The sequence below is a fragment of the Carassius auratus genome, chromosome 19, assembly GCF_003368295.1.
Source record: "Carassius auratus strain Wakin chromosome 19, ASM336829v1, whole genome shotgun sequence".
In the NCBI taxonomy this organism is placed as follows: Eukaryota; Metazoa; Chordata; class Actinopteri; order Cypriniformes; family Cyprinidae; genus Carassius; species Carassius auratus.
Window position 1 is genome coordinate 14421187 of NC_039261.1, and position 20958 is coordinate 14442144.

The 20958-nt window shown below is 38.2% G+C and overlaps 2 protein-coding genes and 1 pseudogene across 5 annotated transcripts; 1 reads left to right on the forward strand and 2 right to left on the reverse strand.

Annotated features, from left to right (window-relative positions):
- Positions 1–171: 171 nt before the first annotated feature.
- nelfe (negative elongation factor complex member E) lies at positions 172–3990 on the forward strand. Its single transcript, XM_026289054.1, has 11 exons — positions 172–258; positions 447–531; positions 874–943; positions 1284–1429; positions 1516–1590; positions 1921–1958; positions 2053–2324; positions 2472–2616; positions 2873–2927; positions 3516–3618; positions 3712–3990. Exons 2-11 carry the CDS (start codon positions 457–459, stop codon positions 3780–3782), a joined length of 1050 nt encoding a protein of 349 aa, XP_026144839.1. The 5' UTR covers positions 172–258; positions 447–456; the 3' UTR covers positions 3783–3990.
- Positions 3991–4923: 933 nt separating this feature from the next.
- Positions 4924–6951, reverse strand: LOC113119518 (uncharacterized; annotated as a pseudogene).
- Positions 6952–12759: 5808 nt separating this feature from the next.
- LOC113119519 (zinc finger and BTB domain-containing protein 12-like) lies at positions 12760–20306 on the reverse strand. Of its 4 annotated transcripts, none has more exons than XM_026289056.1 (5): positions 20067–20306; positions 19354–19570; positions 16511–16705; positions 14444–14635; positions 12760–14058 (listed from the first exon to the last, which is right to left on the reverse strand). In XM_026289056.1, the coding sequence occupies exons 2-5, from the start codon at positions 19555–19557 to the stop codon at positions 13039–13041; spliced, it is 1611 nt and encodes a 536-aa protein (XP_026144841.1). In that variant the 5' UTR covers positions 19558–19570; positions 20067–20306; the 3' UTR covers positions 12760–13038. The 4 variants fall into 4 exon arrangements, with proteins under 4 accessions (XP_026144841.1, XP_026144842.1, XP_026144840.1 ...); XM_026289057.1 differs by having other exon boundaries at positions 16511–16702; positions 20014–20306; XM_026289055.1 differs by having other exon boundaries at positions 20014–20306.
- Between the last annotated feature and the right edge of the window lie 652 nt (positions 20307–20958).

A 20958-nucleotide genomic window follows, 5' to 3' on the forward strand; every position in this document is an offset into this window, starting at 1 on the left:
AAACTAAAGGGACGGAAGTTTTTTATTATTTTTATTTTTATTTAATTTTTTCCTTTACATCATGAAGTTATATGTGTGGGTTCTAAAATAAATTTACGTTTTTAATATAATTTAAGAAATTATAATATATACATAAAAAAAAATAATTAAGGACAAACTATTTTGTTTGCGCTGGATCGCGGATGAACACATTACGTCATAATTGTGCGCCGAGTGAGGAATTACTCCTGCAGCTTATTCTCATTTTCTGAATTTAAGGTAATTTAATACAAAGCCCTGTCTTTTATGCATTTTACAAAAAAATGTAAAAAGAAAAATTTACGTTGTTTAAATCCACATGTAACGGAAACGTCGATAGCATGTTAATACGGCGATGCATTGATTGGTAAAGATGTAACGTTAGGGCATCTGCTCAAACATTGCTGTTGTTGTTTTTTCTCCTTGAGATCCACGAAAATGGCAATATTTCCCAGCTCACTGACAGAAGAGGAGGAAGCACTGCAGAAGAAATATGCTAAGCTAAAGAAAAAGGTGAAAACTATAGTCATGATTCTCATTATGTTTTTAAGGCTACATTTTGCAACCGATAAAAGCACTATCGTAAAATAATAATATTTAAAAAGGTAAAGTCTTATTTACATTTATAAATACATTTGAATGATTTATACAATACAGACAATAATAATAAACAGGAAAATAACATTGTCTTAATGTTCCAAAAATGCATCAATTATGAAACCGTAAAGCAGCTCATTCAGCTAAAGTCAGTTTAACTGTATTTAAGCCCCAGCTAACAAAGGTGAAAAAGAAGCATATATGTAATAAATAAACAATCCTTTTGACAAGTAGTGTTGTCTACGTTATGTCTTGTAGAAAAAGGCCCTAATGGCTCTGAAGAAACAGAGCTCCACCAGTCAGACGAGTCAGGCAGCACTGAAGCGCAGTAAGTCCATTTATAGTTTATAAACTCTCCTGAAACACGTGTGCATTAAATCTGTGATCTAAGAAGTCTAACGACTTTTGGCGTGTTTGGTCCCCTCTTTGGAATTTCCTTGAGAAAATATGTTGATTGTCTTTATTTTTTGATTTTTGTTTGGACTGGTGCTATTGCCCTTCATTCAACCCTTGAACTAACATTGTATAACTGTATGATGGACTGTATGATGGATGACTGTGTATATTACTATGGGACACCTGTACCACGGTTTTGTTACTGTTAAACTATAAACACATAAAAAAAAATCTGTGATCTAGGAATGATCTTTCTGAGTGTCTCTGTTAAGCTCTGTCAGATCAGCCGGTGGTGGACACAGCGACCGCAACGGAGCAGGCCAAAATGCTGATCAAGTCCGGAGCGATCAGCGCCATCAAATCAGAGAACAAGAACTCCGGCTTCAAGCGCTCCAGAACACTTGAGGGTAAACTGAAAGTAAGAGATGTTTTCACCTCATTAATGGCAATGATCTGTTTGTTATTCATACAAAACTCTTATTATGGATTTTCTTTGTATCTCAGGATCCTGAGAAAGGTTCTGCCCCAGCATTCCTGCCATTTCAAAGGAGCGTCTCTGCAGATGAGGAGCCTTCTGATGTAATGCTGTTTTCTGCTGTAGAAATGATCCACTCGAGGCTGCATTTATTTAATTAGAAAAATCAACAAAACAGTAATATTCTGGAATATTACTAGGATTAAAATAACTGCTTTCTTTTTGAAAATATAAAAAAATAGTGTATTCCTCTGATGCAATGCTGGATTTTCAGCATCATTACTTTTAAACTTCAGTGTCACATGATCCTTCAGAGATCACAATAACACATTTTTCTACATTAATTTGCAGCCTTTAAAAACATAAAAAATAATACAAAAATAGGTCTGTTAAGTATATTAAATATAACACCATGTTGTTTCTTCTTGCTGTAGTCTGCTAAACGAGCCCACAGGAAATCATTGTATGAAAGGTGAGACTGTTGGAATCAGTGTAAAAAAATAATAATAATCATACACAGAAACAGCATTGCAGTCAAATTTAAAGCAGTTTACTTTTTCTTGTAGTTTTGTTCCTGGAGATCGATCTCGTGATGATGAGGGAGGAATGACGAGTCGAGATCCTGAGCGCGACCGGGAAAGAGAGGTGGACTGGGAGAGAGATCGAGAAAGAGACAGAGAACGGGACAGAGACAGAGACAGGGACAGAGAGAGGGAGCGTGAAAAAGGCAGGGAGAAAGAACGGGACCGGGACCGTGAACATGAACGGGACAGGAGCCGGGATAGAGAAAGGGACAGAGAACGAGAGCGAGACAGAGAGCGAGACGGACCCTACAGACGTAAGGGAATCTGTGCAGTAATAAATCACTTCCTCTGTTCAGAGTTCATATTGTGTCACTGCAGTGTTTGTAAGGAACTGAGAATATTTAATGCGTCTGTCTTGTCTAATAGTTGCTGAATGTCTAATCGTCTCTAATGTTGTGCAGGGTCAGACTCGTATCCAGAGCGCAGAGGTGTGCGCAAAGGAAACACTGTGTATGTATACGGCACGGGTTTAGTGGAAGACAGCTTGCGCTCGGCCTTTGCACTGCATGGAAACATCATCGACCTCTCGATGGACTCGCCACGCAAGTAAGATTGCTTTCTGATTCTTACGGGAATTTGAAAAGGATTTGTGCTCAAGAAACTTTTCTCATTATTATCCATGTTGGAAACAGTTGTGCTGCTTCATATTTTTGTGAAAACTGTAATATAGGTCTTTTGTAACATTGTAAATGTCCTTACTGTCACTTCTGACCAAGTATATATACAGTTTCCTTCTTTTGAACTGAGAAATGTCTGAGAAAACACAATATATTGAACCCATTTGCCCTCTGTTTCTTGCTAGTTGTGCCTTTGTCACCTTTGAGAAGATTGAATCAGCAGACCAGGCTGTGGCAGAGGTCAGTAGTCCATTTAAGAAGCAACTTTCCACACTTTAGTATTGTCATATTTTATACTTCCTCTGTGCACCATTTAAGAATACCAATAAATATAAACACATTTTAGTGCCTTTGTCATTTTAAATACCTTTATAATATAAGTTTAGTTTTAATATTTTATTTCCGTTATGGCAGTTTTAGTACTTTAGCTTGCACTTATTTCAGTTTAAGTTTTATTTGATATTATTTCAGGTACCAAAAACTATTCTAGACGGCTTTGGTACACTAAAAGCCAAGCACACAAGTGATCATAGACCCACTGACTACTTTTATGGACAGTCATGTGAGCTCTAGTGGTCCTGTGTTAATGGGCTCATGGCTCTGACATCAATACGCTGTTGATTTCTGACGTTTTGCAGCTTTGCATCCATAAATAGTCTGTTGTGGTCTGTAGAGTTTCTGTACTGTGTATATTCAAGCTCGTCTGCATTGCATGTTAACACTCCAGCATTACACATGCTCAAGAAAAATCAGTTTTCTGTGATAGGACCCTGTCTTAATTTATTTACTGTAAGAGAACCCTGTTTTTAAACCGTTTCTGTCTCTCAGCTGAATGGCACTAACGTGGGTGATGTCAACATCAAAGTCAGCATTGCCAGGAAGCAGCCCATGCTTGATGCTGCCACGGGGAAATCTGTCTGGGCTTCTCTTGGTAAATAAAGAGTTTAAAACAGTCAAGCAGGCTGAGTGTTGCACACTTGACTAACCCGTTTCTATTCCTGTTTTCTTTTCTTGTCCTTCACAGCTGTGCAGAACAGTGCCAAGGGCTCGTACAGAGACAAACGGAGCCAGGTCGTCTACACTGAAGATTTCTGAAAACAGTTATTTAGCATATGTTAAACTTGTGAAAAGGTCCGATGTTAGATTTTGTCTACATACATGCAGACACTTTGTTTCCAAGTAAATCTGTTCTTTTCTATCTTTTAGTTAGCAGCGTTTAATGCTCCGTGTTTCTGGACATTTAGCTCAGTCATGGATTATATCATTGTGTTCAATAAATAATCAATAAACTTTTCCATCAGCATGCCTGTGTTGACTTTATAATATGAATATGAGCTAACTAAACATCTTCAGAGATGGACAGGCAGAAACTATAAGCCTGTTGAGTGTTTCCCTGCGACATCAAGTAAATCTGAGCTTTGTGTAGATGGGTTTGTGACTGAATAATAACTGATTTACTGCAGGCCTCTGCTGTGTGGAACAAGCTTTTCCCCCCAACAATTCACAACAACATTAGATGGTATTGATGAAATGAGCTCTAGTTAAAACCTCTTTTTGCCTAGAGGGAAACAGAAAACGGAGAACACAAATATAGAGGCATGCACTGTTATATAAACCATCTGCATACTAAAGAGTAACATCAGGCTTAATGGGATTTTCCTGTTATTTTTTCTCCCAAGAGATATACAATGTTACTCATGAATATTGGGGAAAATCTAAAGAAAACGTAAGAAACTGCTGCACTCAATATTTCAGCATTAAGAAACAAATTACAAGAGCCAGTGGGTAAATGGGCATCATATATGGTTTAGGTGCATATGAATTAGTCTGACAAGTAATAATAGAGTAAAACACAACTAAATAGTGAGTTCAGGATGATGTAGGAGATTTCGCTCTCTCCCAGTTGCTCATTCAAGTACATAAAAGCTGTGACCACAAAAAGAAGTCAGTGGATTGAACCACTGATGTCACATGGACTATTTTAACTATGGCCTTGAATGTAAGAAAGCTCTTGTATTTCATCAAAAATATCTTAATCTGTGTTCTGAAGATGAACAAAGGTCTTACGGGTTTGGAACGACATGAGGGTGAATAATTTACGACAGAATTTTGATTTCTGGATGAACTGTCCCTTTAATCTAAGAAAGCCCGCAGCTGGACAGAAGGCACTGAAGCGTGCAGTAATTCCCAACAGGTACCTGTATATGTAACAGTGGAGTCACTATTGTTTGGACCATCGGGATTTTTATTGTGTGGACAAAAACGGTTAAACATTATTTTATGTTCAACAGAATAAAGTCAGTGGAGAAAGTCTCCGGTTTGACAACATTAGGGTGAATAAACCATGACAGAATTAACATTTTTAGGCAAACTTATTTAACTGAATAATCATTCATTCACTCCAGGCTATAGAGTTCAAATGCATAGTCATTACTTGCATTTTCATTGATGTGCAAAATAATAATTATATAAGTATATGATGACCTAATGAAAAAAAGAAATTTCATTATAACACCTACTTCACCTATTCAAATATAATTATACCCTAGCTCAGCACCACTCTCATTGTTTTGCTGCATCTCCATGTGGTTTGGGGGCATGGTCTTTCTGTGTTGCTCTATCAGGTGACGGCGCAGAGCAGACATGTGAGTACGTACAGCTGGTGTGACACCAAGGAATGCATGGCTAAATCCTGAGTTGAGGAAAACGCTAATCCACACTGCTCACACACCACTGGTCCAGCTACGCAGGACGTGGATCCCACCACTGCCACAGACTCGTCAGCAGCTCCATGTTCATTTGTATGTGTCCCGACTCCCATTCCCTGTTCCCCGCTGGAAGCTTCCACACCAAAGTGTGCAGGACCTCCATCAGAGCCAATCTCTTCTCCGTGTCCCTCTCCAGGCCTGTACTCAATGCTGACGGTACCGTCTGCGAGATGCTGATTGGACAGGTAATCAGCCCCAAAGTCTGCTCCGAAATTGCCCATTATCTCATCAGGGGTTGGGAACCGCTAAGCCTCCTGATAGTTACCCATGAGCTTGCGATCTTTGAAAGTGTAGCGCTTCCTGTGTTTGAAGCCTCTTCCTCTGCCTCCCCTTTGCTCTCCGTGCCGTCGTCTCCACATGCGACCCGTCCCTCTGATGCCGTTCCCTTTGGCTCGCCCTTCCATATTGTGCTCCTCTATACCTGCGTCCATCTGACCGTGATCATCCAACATGACAACAGCTTCTCTGTCTTCCTCCTCAGCACCAGAGGTCTTCTCTGGGTCTTGATGTTCATCATTGATCTGCACCTGAAAGACATCACTCTCAGACCCGTCCTCTCCCTCGAAATGACCAGATGCATCTGATCCTTTAACCTGTTAGGGTGAAAACATAAATTAGTGAACCACAATCAAGCAAACATCCACACTAAGAGCTGATCTAATCCTTTCGGGTGTTCAGATTGGTAGAGATTTACACCGATATAGAAATCAGATGTCAATTTGATGCATGACTGTTGTTGGCGATGGGTCTTTATGGAAAAAGCAAATCATCTGTGGTGTAAGGGAAACTACCCATTAAGGTTGGGTGATATATTTAATATTCATGATTAGCAATGATTTCACTGGTGGCATAGTGAATATTACAACGATTACAATGAAATACTTGTTTCCAAAAGAGCATTATACAAATTTCCAGATCCTTCATTGTCCCCAAACATTGTCTCTGAGCATTATTAGCATCTGAAGCAAATCCAACACAGATTTAAACTGTGTATGGTCAAATCAGTCTCATTTTTGAGGGCTGTTAGAGATCCTAATAATTGAGTACCTACACTGATAATCTCTGGCATAGATGGACAGTCTTCTGATTGCACAGTCTAAATAGACTTGTTTGAAGGTGAGACATTCACAATGGGGCTGCGACTCCGGGGCTGCATGTACTGACTCAGGGCTCCTCTGCATTTCTCCACCACATGCTCCATCTGCAGGTAACTGGCTGCAGTCAGGTAGTTCACGATCTCTTTGGCAGTGAACTGCAGCATCCCTGTGTAACAGGACTGGAGGAGCTCAAACACCACCGCCGAGCTGTGCAACATCGACACCTGCTGGATACACAAAGTATTTGTTGGCAGAATCAAATCAACTATTGTTTATGTAAAAAGTAAATTCAAAAGAATAATTTCCTGCTAGCAAAAGTATGTTCCAATTTTTAAAGCAACATCAAATAGAACTGCATAATTTAAAACAACAATACCAAAGGTCCATTCACACCAAGAACAATAACTATACGGTTAACTATATCTGCGTCCACACAAATGCACCATTGCACATTCTGTATATTAGAATCAGAGGTGGAAAGAGTACAAAAATATTCTACTCAAGTAAAAGTACCATTACATGAATGAAATTTTACTTAAGTACAAGTAAAAGTACCAGTCTAAAAATCTACTCAAGTAAAAGTAAAAAGTAGCTTGTTTAAAATTTACTCAGAGTAAAAATTACTTAGTTACATTTTAACAGTGATGGGGAGGCAAAAATGGGACCAAGGGTGTCAGACTCAGTTCCTGGAGGGCCACAGTCCTGCACAGTTTAGATATAACCCTAATTAAACGAACCTGATCCAGCTAATTTAATCATTTAGGCTTATTTGAAAACTGGAGCAGGGTTAGAACTAAACTCTGCAGGGCTATATGGCCCTCCAGTAACTGAGTTTGACACCCCTGGCACAGACCTATTAATCTCAAACTAGTTGTTTTTAATTAGAGAAATCAGTTATTTAGAATAATAAGACATTTGGGCTGTTACCAGGCAAATCAGTATCAACAAACTCATATTTTCAATGCAGACGAAATGCAGAAGTGGCATTTAGATGTATTTACACACTGTTTAGTGCAGGACAAGAATGCATTTAACCTGCAGTTACAAATGCATGAATAATGTTTTGATATACAAGGCATGAAATGTTGAATACTCATTTGAAATGATAAGAAATTAATTATAAAAAAAAAAATCAAAAGATACTTTAAATGTGAAATTAAAATGGCCAGTATGTGTCAGCAAGTCACTGTTAATGAGTGAGTCACTGCGATTGAACCGAATCATTTAAACGGTTGATTCATTCAGAAATGAAACACTGTCATGTTGCATGCTCAGAGACGCAAAACTGTGCTTTGGTGGCTGTGTTTGGAATTATTTTTTGTTGTAAAAAACGCAAGTCTCTTAATTAACTTGTTTACTGACCTGTTGTAAAAAGAAAATTATATATTATTATATATATATAATATATATACATATATATATATATATATATATATATATATATATATATATATATATATATATATATATATATATATATATATATATATATATATATATATATATATATATTTTACATTTACTTTTAATTGATAAAAAGTGATAGTAAAGAAAATATATTATTAGAATATATATTATCAGATTTATTTTTTTTTTTTATAAATGCAGTTCTTTTTAACCTTTTATTCATCAAATATATTAGACAGCAGAACTGTTTCCAACACTCATAATAAATCAGAATATTAGAATGATTTCTAAATGATCATGTGATCGACTGGATGTTACATGTGACATTGAAGGCTGGAGTAATGATGCTGAAAATTCAGCTTTGCATCACAGGAATAATTTTTTTTTTAAAGTATATTCAAATAGAAAACTATTATTTTAAGTTGTAATAATATTTCACAATATTACTGTTTTTTTTCTGTATTTTTGATCAAATAAATGCAGGCTTGATGAGCAGAAGAAACTTCTTTCAAAAACGTTAAAAATAGTAATGTTTCCAAACTTTTGGTCTGTACTGTATTTTAATAAAATTAATGAACACTAATAAAATAAAGTAACAAACTGACACTTTTTTTTCTGACACTTTTTTTCCACATCATGCTAAAGTTTTCAGACTATGAGACAGACATTCACACTTCCCAGAAAGGACTGATTATTGTTCTTTTGTATTGCAAACATACTTGACTTAGTACTGCTGCAAATTTGTGCATTTGTGCCCATCTCACACCTACACTTTTTCATTTCATCGTTGTTTTGTTTTGGGCATAAGTGTAAGCGTTGTGACAAGTTTACATTAATCTACACCCCGCCTCCAGCAGCGTGGGGTGTTGAAAAGTTTGTTAACAGTATACTGTCAATCAGCTTTTTCGAACTTATTTTTGCCCCGAAACAAAGGACTCATGAACAAAATATAAAAACAGCTGTAGATCAATAACAAAACACAGTATTAACCTCCTGAGACCCAGAACAGTTTTAAGGATTTTTTTCATGTCATTAAAAAAAAAAAAAGAAAAGAAACAATTTATTTTTTTAAAATCACCAGTAAATTTTTAGTTTTCTTGATTATTATTATTATTATTATTTTATTTTTATTTTTTTTACCAACCTTTGTATAAAGATGATTCTCAACTGTTATAACAGAATGATTTGATATATCGTTTTTCTTTATGCAAAATGTAAAATGTCCATAAATGGGTTTTCTTATTAAATACAATGTATCTTAACTAAACCTAATTTGCATAGTAATCTGTTTTTGGGGCAACATGCAATAAAAAAAGTGTAAATAACAAGGAGAAATAATTGACAAGTTTTTCATAATAATATATAATATTTCATAGGAATTTTGAAATATAATTTCTTTCCCCTTTGCATTTGTTGTGTCTCCAAAAATGCGTAATAAACATGCTTTTAGTCCCGTGGTCCTCATATGAGGACATGTATGACGTCAATGTCCTGTTTCGTAACAGGAAGTCAGATTTTGATTTGAAACCCTGTAACAGTTTCCTGAGATGTTGATTCATGACACAAAGTTAGATAAATTAGATTTAAATGTTAAAAACGAAATAATTTTCCATAGTGTCACTAAATTCATTTCAGACATTTTTGAAGACCAAGGAGAGGGAGTGGAAACATCCAAATATTTAGGATCTCTGAAAAGCCCTGAATGTGCTCTGTACAGGACATCCAGTCTTAAAACTCTGGCATGTATAGAAATTCACTAAATATCGTATCTGTGTAGTTTAATACGTGTTATATACAGCCTGTCATTACCTCTGATTATCACAAAACATACACAACGTGATCAGGACCGAGATGTTGAGCTTTTTATACAGATCGTTAACAAATGCATCAGAATAAAAGATTGATTTGATTTTAAAGTGCCTTATTTTAATCTTTCCTACATATCACGCAGAGAAAAACAACTTTGGCTAAGCAACAAGGCAAACACTGAGATAATACTTTATATTCTTACTGAAGCTCTTTGAGGTCATTTTCACAACTGATAGACGTCTATGACGGCGTCGACTGCATCTGTATGAAAATGAGTTTGAGGTGTGTTTGGAGACACCTGGAAGTATCAGAGGAGCACTAGGATTTACTAAATTTCCATTGCAAATATGAAACTGATTTCTGTATGCTGTGATTGAGTCTTAAGCATCGAGGTGAAGACAGTAAATTATCTCAACTTAGATGATTAAGTTTGCAAAAAACGATTAGATTTAATATTCCTTTAAACCTTTAACTTCTTTGAATTGTTAAATCGACTGTGAATGTTGAAATTCAATTCAATGGGTCCTGCAGAATGAAAGCATTCACCTGAAAGTTGTTAAAAAAATAAAATAAAGTAGCTGTTAGGATCAATGATGAATATTATTGACTAGTATCATATTCTCTAGCCTTTGTGAAATTGCAAAGGAGGAAATAACAAGGGATTTACAGGTATTTTTACTTTATGCATCTACACTGAAAAAAAGTTAACCTAAAAATGTGCTTCATAACGTAACATCAATATTAATTGATTTTATTAAAGTTAGAAAACTTTAAACATCACTGAATTAATACATGATAGTAAATATATAATAAAATGTGTTTGATCAGACACAAATAGCTCTCAAAGGTAACAACAGCATTCATCTTAGAAGTGTATAATAGTAGTTTTACTGTACTGTAGTTTTTGAAACTATTTTTATCACACATTTTGGTAATTTGCAGCCATCCTGTTTTGAGGTTGTGCTCCAGCCTGGCCCTGCATTTAGCATATTTTACATCAACCACAAACAAATTCAGAGACACACCCTTTTAAAACAGTAACATTATCAAACCTATCAATCTAAGCAATTAAATGAATTATTGTCGGGATTCAGTCATTTTTCTGAGGGCATTATTTTTTTTTTTCTTACAGTTTCCTGACTATCCTGCTAATGTGTATTTTTTGACCAAATTGCTTGTTTGTGTTTTCTGTTGCAATAATTCACAGCAAGAAAACTACAGTTGGGACACAATGTTTTTAATAGGCGTTGTTGAATTGGTAACATACGGACACTAAAGTTGCACTACAACAAAAATGACAAACACATGTTCTTACTACAACAGAAAACTAGTATTTGTGCTCTTGTGTGGTAAAAGCAGAGAAATTCTGTCATCTTTACAAATGAAGAGGTTTTGAAGAACGTCGAGGTTTAAACAACATCATTAACCGCTTTTCCACTGTCCGGTTGAATGGGGCTAAGAACAGTAAGGAATGGTTACAGTTAGACGTCCATTTGAGCCGAACCGAGTGTAGTGAAGGATGGCCGCTCAGGACATCTGGCTGCTAGTTTCTGTTGACAGCTGGCCAAGCACACTATTCGAGTGAAGTAAAAGGAAATATGTGATCATCCTCCACAACAAGGCCGACTGTAAACACTTGCATTCCCAAGACAATGACTTACACATTTGTAATGGGAGCTCTGTTGTCAGGCCCACAGTGGAAAATAAACCATATATAAACCAGCTTGGTATGGAATTAAATGGTTAAGTAACAGTAAAAAAAAAAGTGCATACTGACTTGAATGAAAAATTCAAACAAAATATGAAGAGCTCATTTGAAAATTGTTTACATATACAGTACAGACCAAAAGTTTGGACACACCTTCTCATTCAAAGAGTTTTCTTTAATTTCATGACTATGAAAATTGTAGAGTCACACTGAAGGCATCAAGGGCTATTTGAGCAAGAAGGAGAGTGATGGGGTGCTGCGCCAGATGACCTGGCCTCCACAGTCACCGGACCTGAACCCAATCCAGATGGTTTAGGGGTAAGCTGGACCGCAGACAGAAGGCAAAAGGGCCAACAAGTGCTAAGCATCTCTCGGGGAACTCCTTCAAGACTGTTGAAGACCATTTCAGGTGACTACCTCTTGAAGCTCATCAAGAGAAGGCCAAGAGTGTGCAAAGCAGTAATCAAAGCAAAAGGTGGCTACTCTGAAGAACCTACAATATGACATATTTTCAGTTGTTTCACACGTTTTTGTTATGTATATAATTCGACATGTGTTAATTCATAGTTTTGATGCCTTCAGTGTGACTCATAGTCATGAAAATAAAGAAAACTCTTTGAATGAGAAGGTGTGTCCAAACCTTTGGTCTGTACTGTATATATGTTAAAAGTTAATTTCACAGCAAAAGCAGATAACTCCACATTTCATGTTTCAGAGTTAAACAAAAACACATTTGATCTTTGTAATCTCCTCAGATGGCAATGTAGATGCCCGACAAACATTGTTGTGATCATAAATCTATGGATGGTATTAAATTATACGTAATACACCGAGCTTTTCCTTCACCATTGTAACGTGCTGCTTTTGCGAGGTATCATGAAAGAGGTTCAGCTTTTATTTTCCTTTACGCACCGAAGAAGAGATCTCGTTCATCAAGTTTGTCAAAATTATCCATCCTCGATTACATTTAGTCAGTTTTGACGAAACTCCTCTCAGCTAGCGTGTCTTTTCAACATGATTGACCTACTGCCTTATCACCTGACATGAATACAGTGCGCTTACTTGCTAAAATGGACTTATCGGCTTCTGTTCACAAAAGACAAGGGGGCGTGAACTTGCGATGCCTTGAAACTGGACAATATCGTTGTACAGACAAAATGTGTTTAGGTTTCAGGTGGACAATAATGGCATTCCATCAATTTTTGCTAACGAACTCTTCATATCTTGCTGTGTTGCACCGAAAAAAAAAAAAAGAGTCATAGATGTTTGAAATGACACGAGGGTGAACAAATTATAAAACAGATTTAATATTGGATGAACTGTTGCTGTGAGAGTATGAAGCCATTCATTCTCTCCAGGCTCAAATGCTTTGGCAGTGTTCGGCTGCACATTGACAATTCTGAATCATTTTGAAGCAACAATACAGTTATTACATACTGATTACAAAGACATACACTTTTACCTAATGTGCACTGATAAATTGTGCACAATAAACCTAGAAATGTGTATTAAGAAAGTAAATAGTGTTAATTCTGATATCATTAACCCAATTTAAATGTGATCTAAACCCCGTCCCCAGCACCACTCTCATTGTTTCGCTGCATTTCCAGATAATTCTGGGCCGTGGTTCTTCCGTGTTGCTCCTTCAGGTGACGGCGTAGAGCAGGCTTGTGGGCGAAGCTGACGTGGCAGTACGCGCACACATGTGGGCGCTCTCCACTGTGCAGGTTCATGTGGTCGCACAGTGTTGACTTCTGAGTGAAGGTCTTGTGGCACAGGGGGCAGCAGTGGAGCTTGGATACTCCACGGTGGACGATCATGTGGCGATTGAGGTTACTGGAGTGGCTGAAGTGCTTCCCGCAGCAAGGACACACGTACAGCCGGTGTGTTGACAGGGAATGCATGGCTAAATCCTGAGTTGAGGAAAACGCTAATCCACACTGCTCACACACCACTGGTCCAGCTACGCAGGACGTGGATCCCACCACCGCCACAGACTCGTCAGCAGCTCCATGCTCATTTGTATGTGTCCCGACTCCCATTCCCTGTTCCCCGCTGGAAGCTTCCACACCAAAGTGTGCAGGACCTCCATCAGAGCCAATCTCTTCTCCGTGTCCCTCTCCAGGCCTGTACTCAATGCTGACGGTACCGTCTGCAAGATGCTGATTGGACAGGTAATCAGCCCCAAAGTCTGCTCCAAAATTGCCCATTATCTCATCAGGGGTTGGGAACCGCCAAGCCTCCTGATAGTTACCCATGAGCTTGCGATCTTTGAAAGTGTAGCGCTTCCTGTGTTTGAAGCCTCTTCCTCTGCCTCCCCTTTGCTCTCCGTGCCGTCGTCTCCACGTGCGACCCGTCCCTCTGATGCCGTTCTCTTTGGCTCGCCCTTCCATATTGTGCTCCTCTATACCTGCATCCATCTGACCGTGATCATCCAACATGACAACAGCTTCTCTGTCTTCCTCCTCAGCACCAGAGGTCTTCTCTGGGTCTTGATGTTCATCATTGATCTGCACCTGAAAGACATCACTCTCAGACCCGTCCTCTCCCTCGAAATGACCAGATGCATCTGATCCTTTAACCTGTTAGGGTGAAAACATAAATTAGTAATAGTAAACCACAACTGAGCAAACGATCACTACAAAATAAGTGCTGACGTGACCCTCTTTGATTTAGGACCACCAGCAATATGCAGTAATATAGCAACCATGTTTTGTTTTGCTGGCAAGTATCACATCTTTTTGCAGTTTTTAATATAGCTATTCAAGATGCTCATGTCACAATTTCAGACCCTTCTCCCTGGTCTCAAAACGTACAATTGTGATACCAAAATGAAATATTTGAGTGGTGTCCTTTTATAAACTTCAGTTGCAAAAACGGTTCGCTTTAGAGTTTGAATGCTAATAATAATGAAAGTTACATCTTTTGGCACTGTTAGCATATGCGTCAAATCCGAGAGATATTTACATGGTGCATGGTCAAATCTCTGTCATCTTTGTGAGAGATGTTGGAGAGTTCTGCATCAGCAGCCTGGAGCTCCTTTCCTGAACTGTGAGGATGCAGTGACGCCGTATCAGAAGGGGACGAAATGGATCCCAATGAATGGGTACTTCCACTGACAATCACTAGCATTGACTGAGGGTCTTCTGATTTCACAGTCTGGACATTTAATGGGAGAAACAGAGAGAGAAGGACAGACATAATGCATAATTTTACTAAAATGTATTAATCAGCATAGGCTGTCAAACCCCAACAAATACCAAAAGAGCCATAGTCACAAAACAATATTATTGCTTTTGTGACAATTGGAGACAATTTGGAACGCAAATCTCTCGTCACATGGACCCCTTTTATGGTGTTTTACAGTGTTGTCTACTAGTCTTTTTTGGAGCATGATACTATGCTTTAAGATTTTTAAAAAGCATTCTGTCTGTCAGAAGCCCCTTTCACACTGCACGATGGACCCAGAAATTTGCCGGGTCGCCTTCTGTGTGAACGCAAACACGTCCCGGGTCGGGGACCTAGTAACATTGCCGGGTTCAGTCACAGAACGAGCGCTGTGTGAACAAAAGCCAGAACTAATGCTGTAAAGGGTGTCGCAGTGATGACGCATGTTATCATCTCTTTTACCGGGTGTTTTGAAGGCAGATCAATGATCGTGACAAAAAAAAACTGTAATGAAGCAGAGATCAGTTAGCTCCTCACTATCCATGCTGAAGCTGAGATCGTTCGCCAGCTTAAGTGAAAGTTAACGTGCCTAGCATTTTCAAATCGTACATTACACGTCACGCCCCGATGTCACATGTCTTTACGTGTTGTGTGTGAACGCACATATTCCAGGTAATCACTGGCAGTGGGAAAGGGGCACAATCTAGTGACCCGGGAACAATTGCCGGGACACATTACCCGTGTATTTTCCAGAATAGCAGTGTGCAAGGGTCTAGAGAGAACAGTAGTTGTAGTGGGCCTTTGAAGATCATCTACAATGATAATCAGCCTAAGAAAACTCCTGATCTCAGTGCACTAGCTCCCAGCTGTCTGTAGTCTGTGTTTGTGTGTGTGTTACAGTGCAGCAGCTCATTAATTAAAACAGCGATTAACTTACCTGTACAATAAGCGGTTTAGAATGTGCATTCTGCCATTCAATTTCGAGCGTGCAGTAATATAATCACACATGCATGAGGAGTGCTTTCATAGTATGTATGTATTTGCTATTTTAACTGTTTGGAAATGGAGCGTAAATGTGGAAGTCCTTCAAAGATTTATCCGGTTGCGCCCTCTATAGGACCGGCGACTAGTCGACGTCAAGCTTAAAGCGTCATGGCAGGGCATTGAAGTCGACTAATCGATTAGTCGGTGCAACCCCTAGAATGCAGTGATGGTAGTCCATTCTGGGAGGCAATTATACAGAAGTACTTTGATGACAGTCTTTGCTCGGGCACTTCAGAATGACCATAACATTTCAGATGCTGTTCAACAAAATCTGTCCGCTGGTTAGTTATGCCGTCCCATGGCACAAAGTTACATTACATTACTGAGTTAAAAGCCATCCAAGCGAGCGTTAAAACGTTTTTGAGAATTAAGGGATTTCTTTTCAAAATATGGCATTTCCATCTCTAGTTTCTGATGCGATACTTCCAAATTTGCACAAAAAAAGGGGGTGTTGGAATCATAGCTAATGAGGCACAAAGTTGCTTTCCCAAACCTTCACCCTTCTTGCTCTTCTTTAGTCGAATGAGCGGTCAACCTCCACCCAAACTGCTGAGACCAGGGGTGGCCAGCCTTGGTCCCCTACACTTCTGCAATGTTTTGCAGAAAACTCTAATCAAACACACCTGAACAAGATAATCAGGGTCAAAGGGTTACAACGTCTGCATTCCACTTGCAAACCTCCCCGAGCACTTCCCTGCGGTTTTGACCGAGGGAGTTAGTCTACTTCATTTGCACATTTCAGGCAGCTCCATAGAGCACAATGCAACATGATTGTGACATCACTGCACATGTTTGACAAGTGTTTGAGGCTGGGATACTCACAATGGGGCTGCGACTCCGGGGCTGCATGTACTGACTCAGGGCTCCTCTGCATTTCTCCACCACATGCTCCATCTGCAGGTAGCTGGCTGCAGTCAGGTAGTTCACGATCTCTTTGGCACTGAACTGCAGCATCCCTGTGTAACAGGACTGGAGGAGCTCAAACACCACCGCCGAGCTGTGCAACATCGACACCTGCTGGATACACAAAGTATTTGATGACAATCGAAGCCAACAAATGGTTTTCAAAATTAAAGGTGCAGTGAAATGGAAGTAGCAACAGATCTTCCGTGTTGTGCGGAACTGATTATTGAAGAAAGGAAGAAAAAAACAAACTAAGGATGGGGCCTTGGCTTTATACACTGATTGCTGATTGGATAGAGGCAGATCTAAATATGAGCTTTCACTCGATCGTAATGAAGCGGCAGAGTTTAAGTAAACAAAATGATTGGAGAAGTCCGACATATGTCTTCAGAGAGAAGTCTGTTGCTTCACAGGAAGACGGAGTTAGGACATTTTGATTCAAAATGATCATGTTTGTTTTCTTTATTTTCTAAAAGCACAACGTTGTGTTGATACTGTGAGTGAACAAAATTAAAAGTAGAGGCTTTACAGTTACGGATTATTAATTAGCAAAAGTTATGGCCTATCCACGTAAAACATGCAAGTGATCATGCTGGAGCCTCCACTTCAAAGTGCGCATAGCTTCCACTCTTTGCACAAACTATTGGATATAGCGCACATTTATCTAGGTTTAACGTTTAAACATTGTTCTATGCTTGAACTGTTTTAGTATATGTATAGATTTTATTTTAGGCAAGTCTGTGATGATTTGAGAAGGCTAAATTCATCAAACATATATGATCAGCTTAGCATACGGTCTGCCGCTGGCCACTTGGTCATTACTTTAAAAAACAAAAACTTATATTTAACAACCAAAAAATGCTCCAAACGTTTTTCGAAATTAACTTAATTAAAAAAAAAGAAAAAAAAAAAGAAAAATATAATCACTTTGCCATATTTTTTGATGGCTGAAACAGTAGCAGGCTATAAGCTGTTTTGGGAGAAGCGGGGAAAAAGGCGGGATCAGGCAGGTAAGTCTGATAAGCTGTTGGACATGGGCCTGACTCGGGCCAGAGCATCTCTGGTCAGGGCCGGGCACAGGCCTAAATCTGATGCCCATGCAGGGCTCTAGTGTAAATTCCTCTGTTCATAAACAAGGCACAGTGCATGCATGTTCTTCGTCAGCAGCGTTGTGGTACTCTCCATAATGGCGGAGAATGGGACAAGGAGGAGAAGAATTAAAGAGTTAAAGTCTTTATTTTTGTTTTCTTTGTGCACAAAAAATTTTCTCATAGTTTCGTAAAATTACTGTTCTATCTACAACCTAACCCGATGTGACATACAGCCAAGTATTATGACCCATACTCAGAATTCGTGCTCTGCATTTAACCCATCCAAAGTGCACACACACAGCAGTGAACACACACACACACACACACACACACACAGACACACAGAGCAGCAAGGTTCGGTTCTTTGCTCAAGGGCACCTCAGTTGTGGTATTGCCGGCCCAAGACTCGAATCCTCCCCCTAAGGGTTAGGAGTCAAACTCTTTAAACACTAGGCCACGACCTGCCTATCTACTTTTTTTAGACCTATACATCTAGTTTTTACAGCTATGTGAACTTGTCCATAATACAAAAAATAAAGTTATTGTTATGCATCTCTTTGGCCAAGCATTCAAATAATGCATCTCATAATCTTGTACTGCAGTTATATCTGATCAAATGCACATTACTATTCTTTAGCTTGAGTTAAATCAATTATACTTGGTTGGAACAGCAGCCATGCTAATTATGTCTCTATTCGTTTCTGTTTCTGCCACGAGCTTCAGTCTGGATCCAGAACACCTGAGAAGAGACGATGCCCACCTCTCAGAGGACCTCAGATGATGCTAACCCTGAAACAACACACAGAACTAACACATTTTGATATAAAAGTTTGATTGCAACATATAATAATTGCTGTTAATAGTGTTAATCGCTAGTTTGATTAAGTCTTTAATTGATTTTTCAATACATTTATGCCATATGTTCATTGACAATCACCACTGATAAGCAACTAAATATAGAATAGAAAATACATTTTCTGTATAGCTGCTTTGCAACGATTTGTATCGTGAAAAGCACTATACAAACTTGAATTATTTCATACACGACACAGTCGTGAGATGCATAAGAGATCTTTAGATGCGTGTAATAAACCATTATCCATATAACAAAACAAGACAATACTTTATTCAACTTTTTGCAAGTGCAAGTATTTGATAGTTTCTGTCCAGTCGGCTTGTTTTATTTCATTTAACCACAGCTGCTGTCAGTTTTTTGTCTGGCAGTGGCAGCAGGTATACAATAACATTTCTAATTGGAGCATGTATTTACATTGTGTAGCAGAGCCTGTGCTGGTTTAAATGGGCCGCCTCCAGCTAGCGCTGTGACATAATTGTAACGTCGGCCCTAAAAGGATCTACTGAACCAAAGTCTTTCAGGACATTTTATTTTCAAAATTGAGTGTTTCCTTAAATGGATCGGTGGAGAGAAAGAATGGAATTCCAGACTTTCTTGGAATGCACAACTACATTGTACAACAAACTGTCTGTATTTTTCCATAAAGTCTAGTTTATGAACCACTATAATTTATTATTTTTACACATTTTAGGATATGATAATCTGAAATCACTTCACAGAGACAATAAAAAACGAAAAGTTTAGTGTTATTGGTGACACTATTTTATTAGATTTGATCAAATGGTTTGCTTCTGACGGCACGAGAAGCTCCTCACCTGTAGCTCTGCTGAGGGGTTCAGGAGAAACTGGTCCCTGAGAAACGCAGAGCAAGCAGCCAACACGACCTTGTGACCCCTGAACATGCGCCTGCCTCCCGCCACGATGGTGACGTCACAGAAGTGCTGCTGTGTCCGCAGGAAGTTCATGTTACTCAGGGCGGTGTCTCCATGAGAAGGCAAACGGAAACTCACCACATCCATGTTTCTACTACAGCTAAAAAAAAAAATAATAATAATAATACAAAAAAGATTTGTGTGTTTGTATATATGTGTATGTGTACATGCATACAAACAACTGATATCTACACTTAAAAATATAATTGAGTTTGTTATTCTTCATAATTTAAAGGATTTCTGCACAGTTACAATCTTTCTGAATATTTCAGTTATTTTTAATTTATGGAAGTTACATATTAACAAAAACACAGAAACAATATGTCCATGAATATTCTCATACCGACATAAATTCACAGTTAGAAGAGATGAGAGGCACAGGGGTCCATTACAGGAGTTGTGTGTGTGTGTGATCATTATCAAGGCTTGTTTACATCAGTGTTGAGCTAAAGTAACGCTAGCTCGCACTGTAGCGTCTTTTGTTTCACACACTGCCCTCAATACAATACAAACACTTCACTTAAATGATAAACATGAACTTACTTGAGCGATTTGGTGAGGAGAAATCAGTAATCCTAAAATAAAACAATACTAACTTATCACATTTATGATGTCTAGAGATCAGTCCAGCTCCACATCTCCGCACGAGCGCAAACACCAAACCAAAACACTCTTTGCACGGATCTGTTCACAGAAGTCTGCGGTCTCTGTGTGTCTGATCTCGGTCATTCCTACTACACATTTTCTGCTGTACTCCTTGTGTTTTTAAACAATTACAGCAAAAATTTGTAGGATGAAATGAAATAAGAAAAGTTAACAGGAAATTTAGAATCTCAAAGATGATTTTCAAAATAAAAGTCCCGTCTGAACGACATCTAGTTCATAAGAGCCAGTCGCCTGTTTGTTTACTCTACAACGCGCTTGCTTTTAGCTAAAGTTTCTTGTTAAACGAGGTTATTAAATAAAACGAAATGATGCGGACTGATTCTTCCACAAAAGCATATAACGTTAACATCAAATATAAACTATGAGTCCACATGAGGCTTACTTAAAATCAGTAATGGAGAAAATGTTTGTTCGTTTGCATTCATTCATCGTTGTATTATTATTATTATTATTTTTTATAGATTTTGTAATTTTTAATTTAAATTGAGTTTAAATTTTAATCTTACGTGTCACTTTTTATTTTTATGCTTACATGATAATTGGTATCCAGTAGATAACCACGTGGAGGCGCTATGAATTCAGGATGGACCGCCAATAAAATAATTAATTTGCAAACCTACACAGAGAAACATGAATAAATAAATAAATAAATAAATAATAATAAAATAATAAAGTGAATATAACATGAAAAAAGATTAGACATATGCCGAACCCCCAACTCAAGTAGGCTTACTGACTCTTGTATTCATTGTAACATACATTTCCTAGTGCTTTGGCGGTTGACAAATAATTTAAAACCAGATCAAATCTGAAACTGAAAAT

Bases quoted from the DNA above. Each gene is read 5' to 3' on its own strand.
- nelfe (XM_026289054.1), top strand. From the start codon at position 457: ATGGCAATATTTCCCAGCTCACTGACAGAAGAGGAGGAAGCACTGCAG. The intron at 2,928-3,515 runs GTCAGTAGTCCA...TCTGTCTCTCAG, and splicing joins CAGACCAGGCTGTGGCAGAG to CTGAATGGCACTAACGTGGG. The intron at 3,619-3,711 runs GTAAATAAAGAG...TGTCCTTCACAG, and splicing joins ATCTGTCTGGGCTTCTCTTG to CTGTGCAGAACAGTGCCAAG.
- LOC113119519 (XM_026289056.1), bottom strand. From the start codon at position 19,557: ATGGATGTGGTGAGTTTCCGTTTGCCTTCTCATGGAGACACCGCCCTG. The intron at 14,636-16,510 runs GTGAGTATCCCA...TTAAATGTCCAG, and splicing joins CCCGGAGTCGCAGCCCCATT to ACTGTGAAATCAGAAGACCC. The intron at 14,059-14,443 runs GTAAATATCTCT...TCACCCTAACAG, and splicing joins GAGATTTGACCATGCACCAT to GTTAAAGGATCAGATGCATC.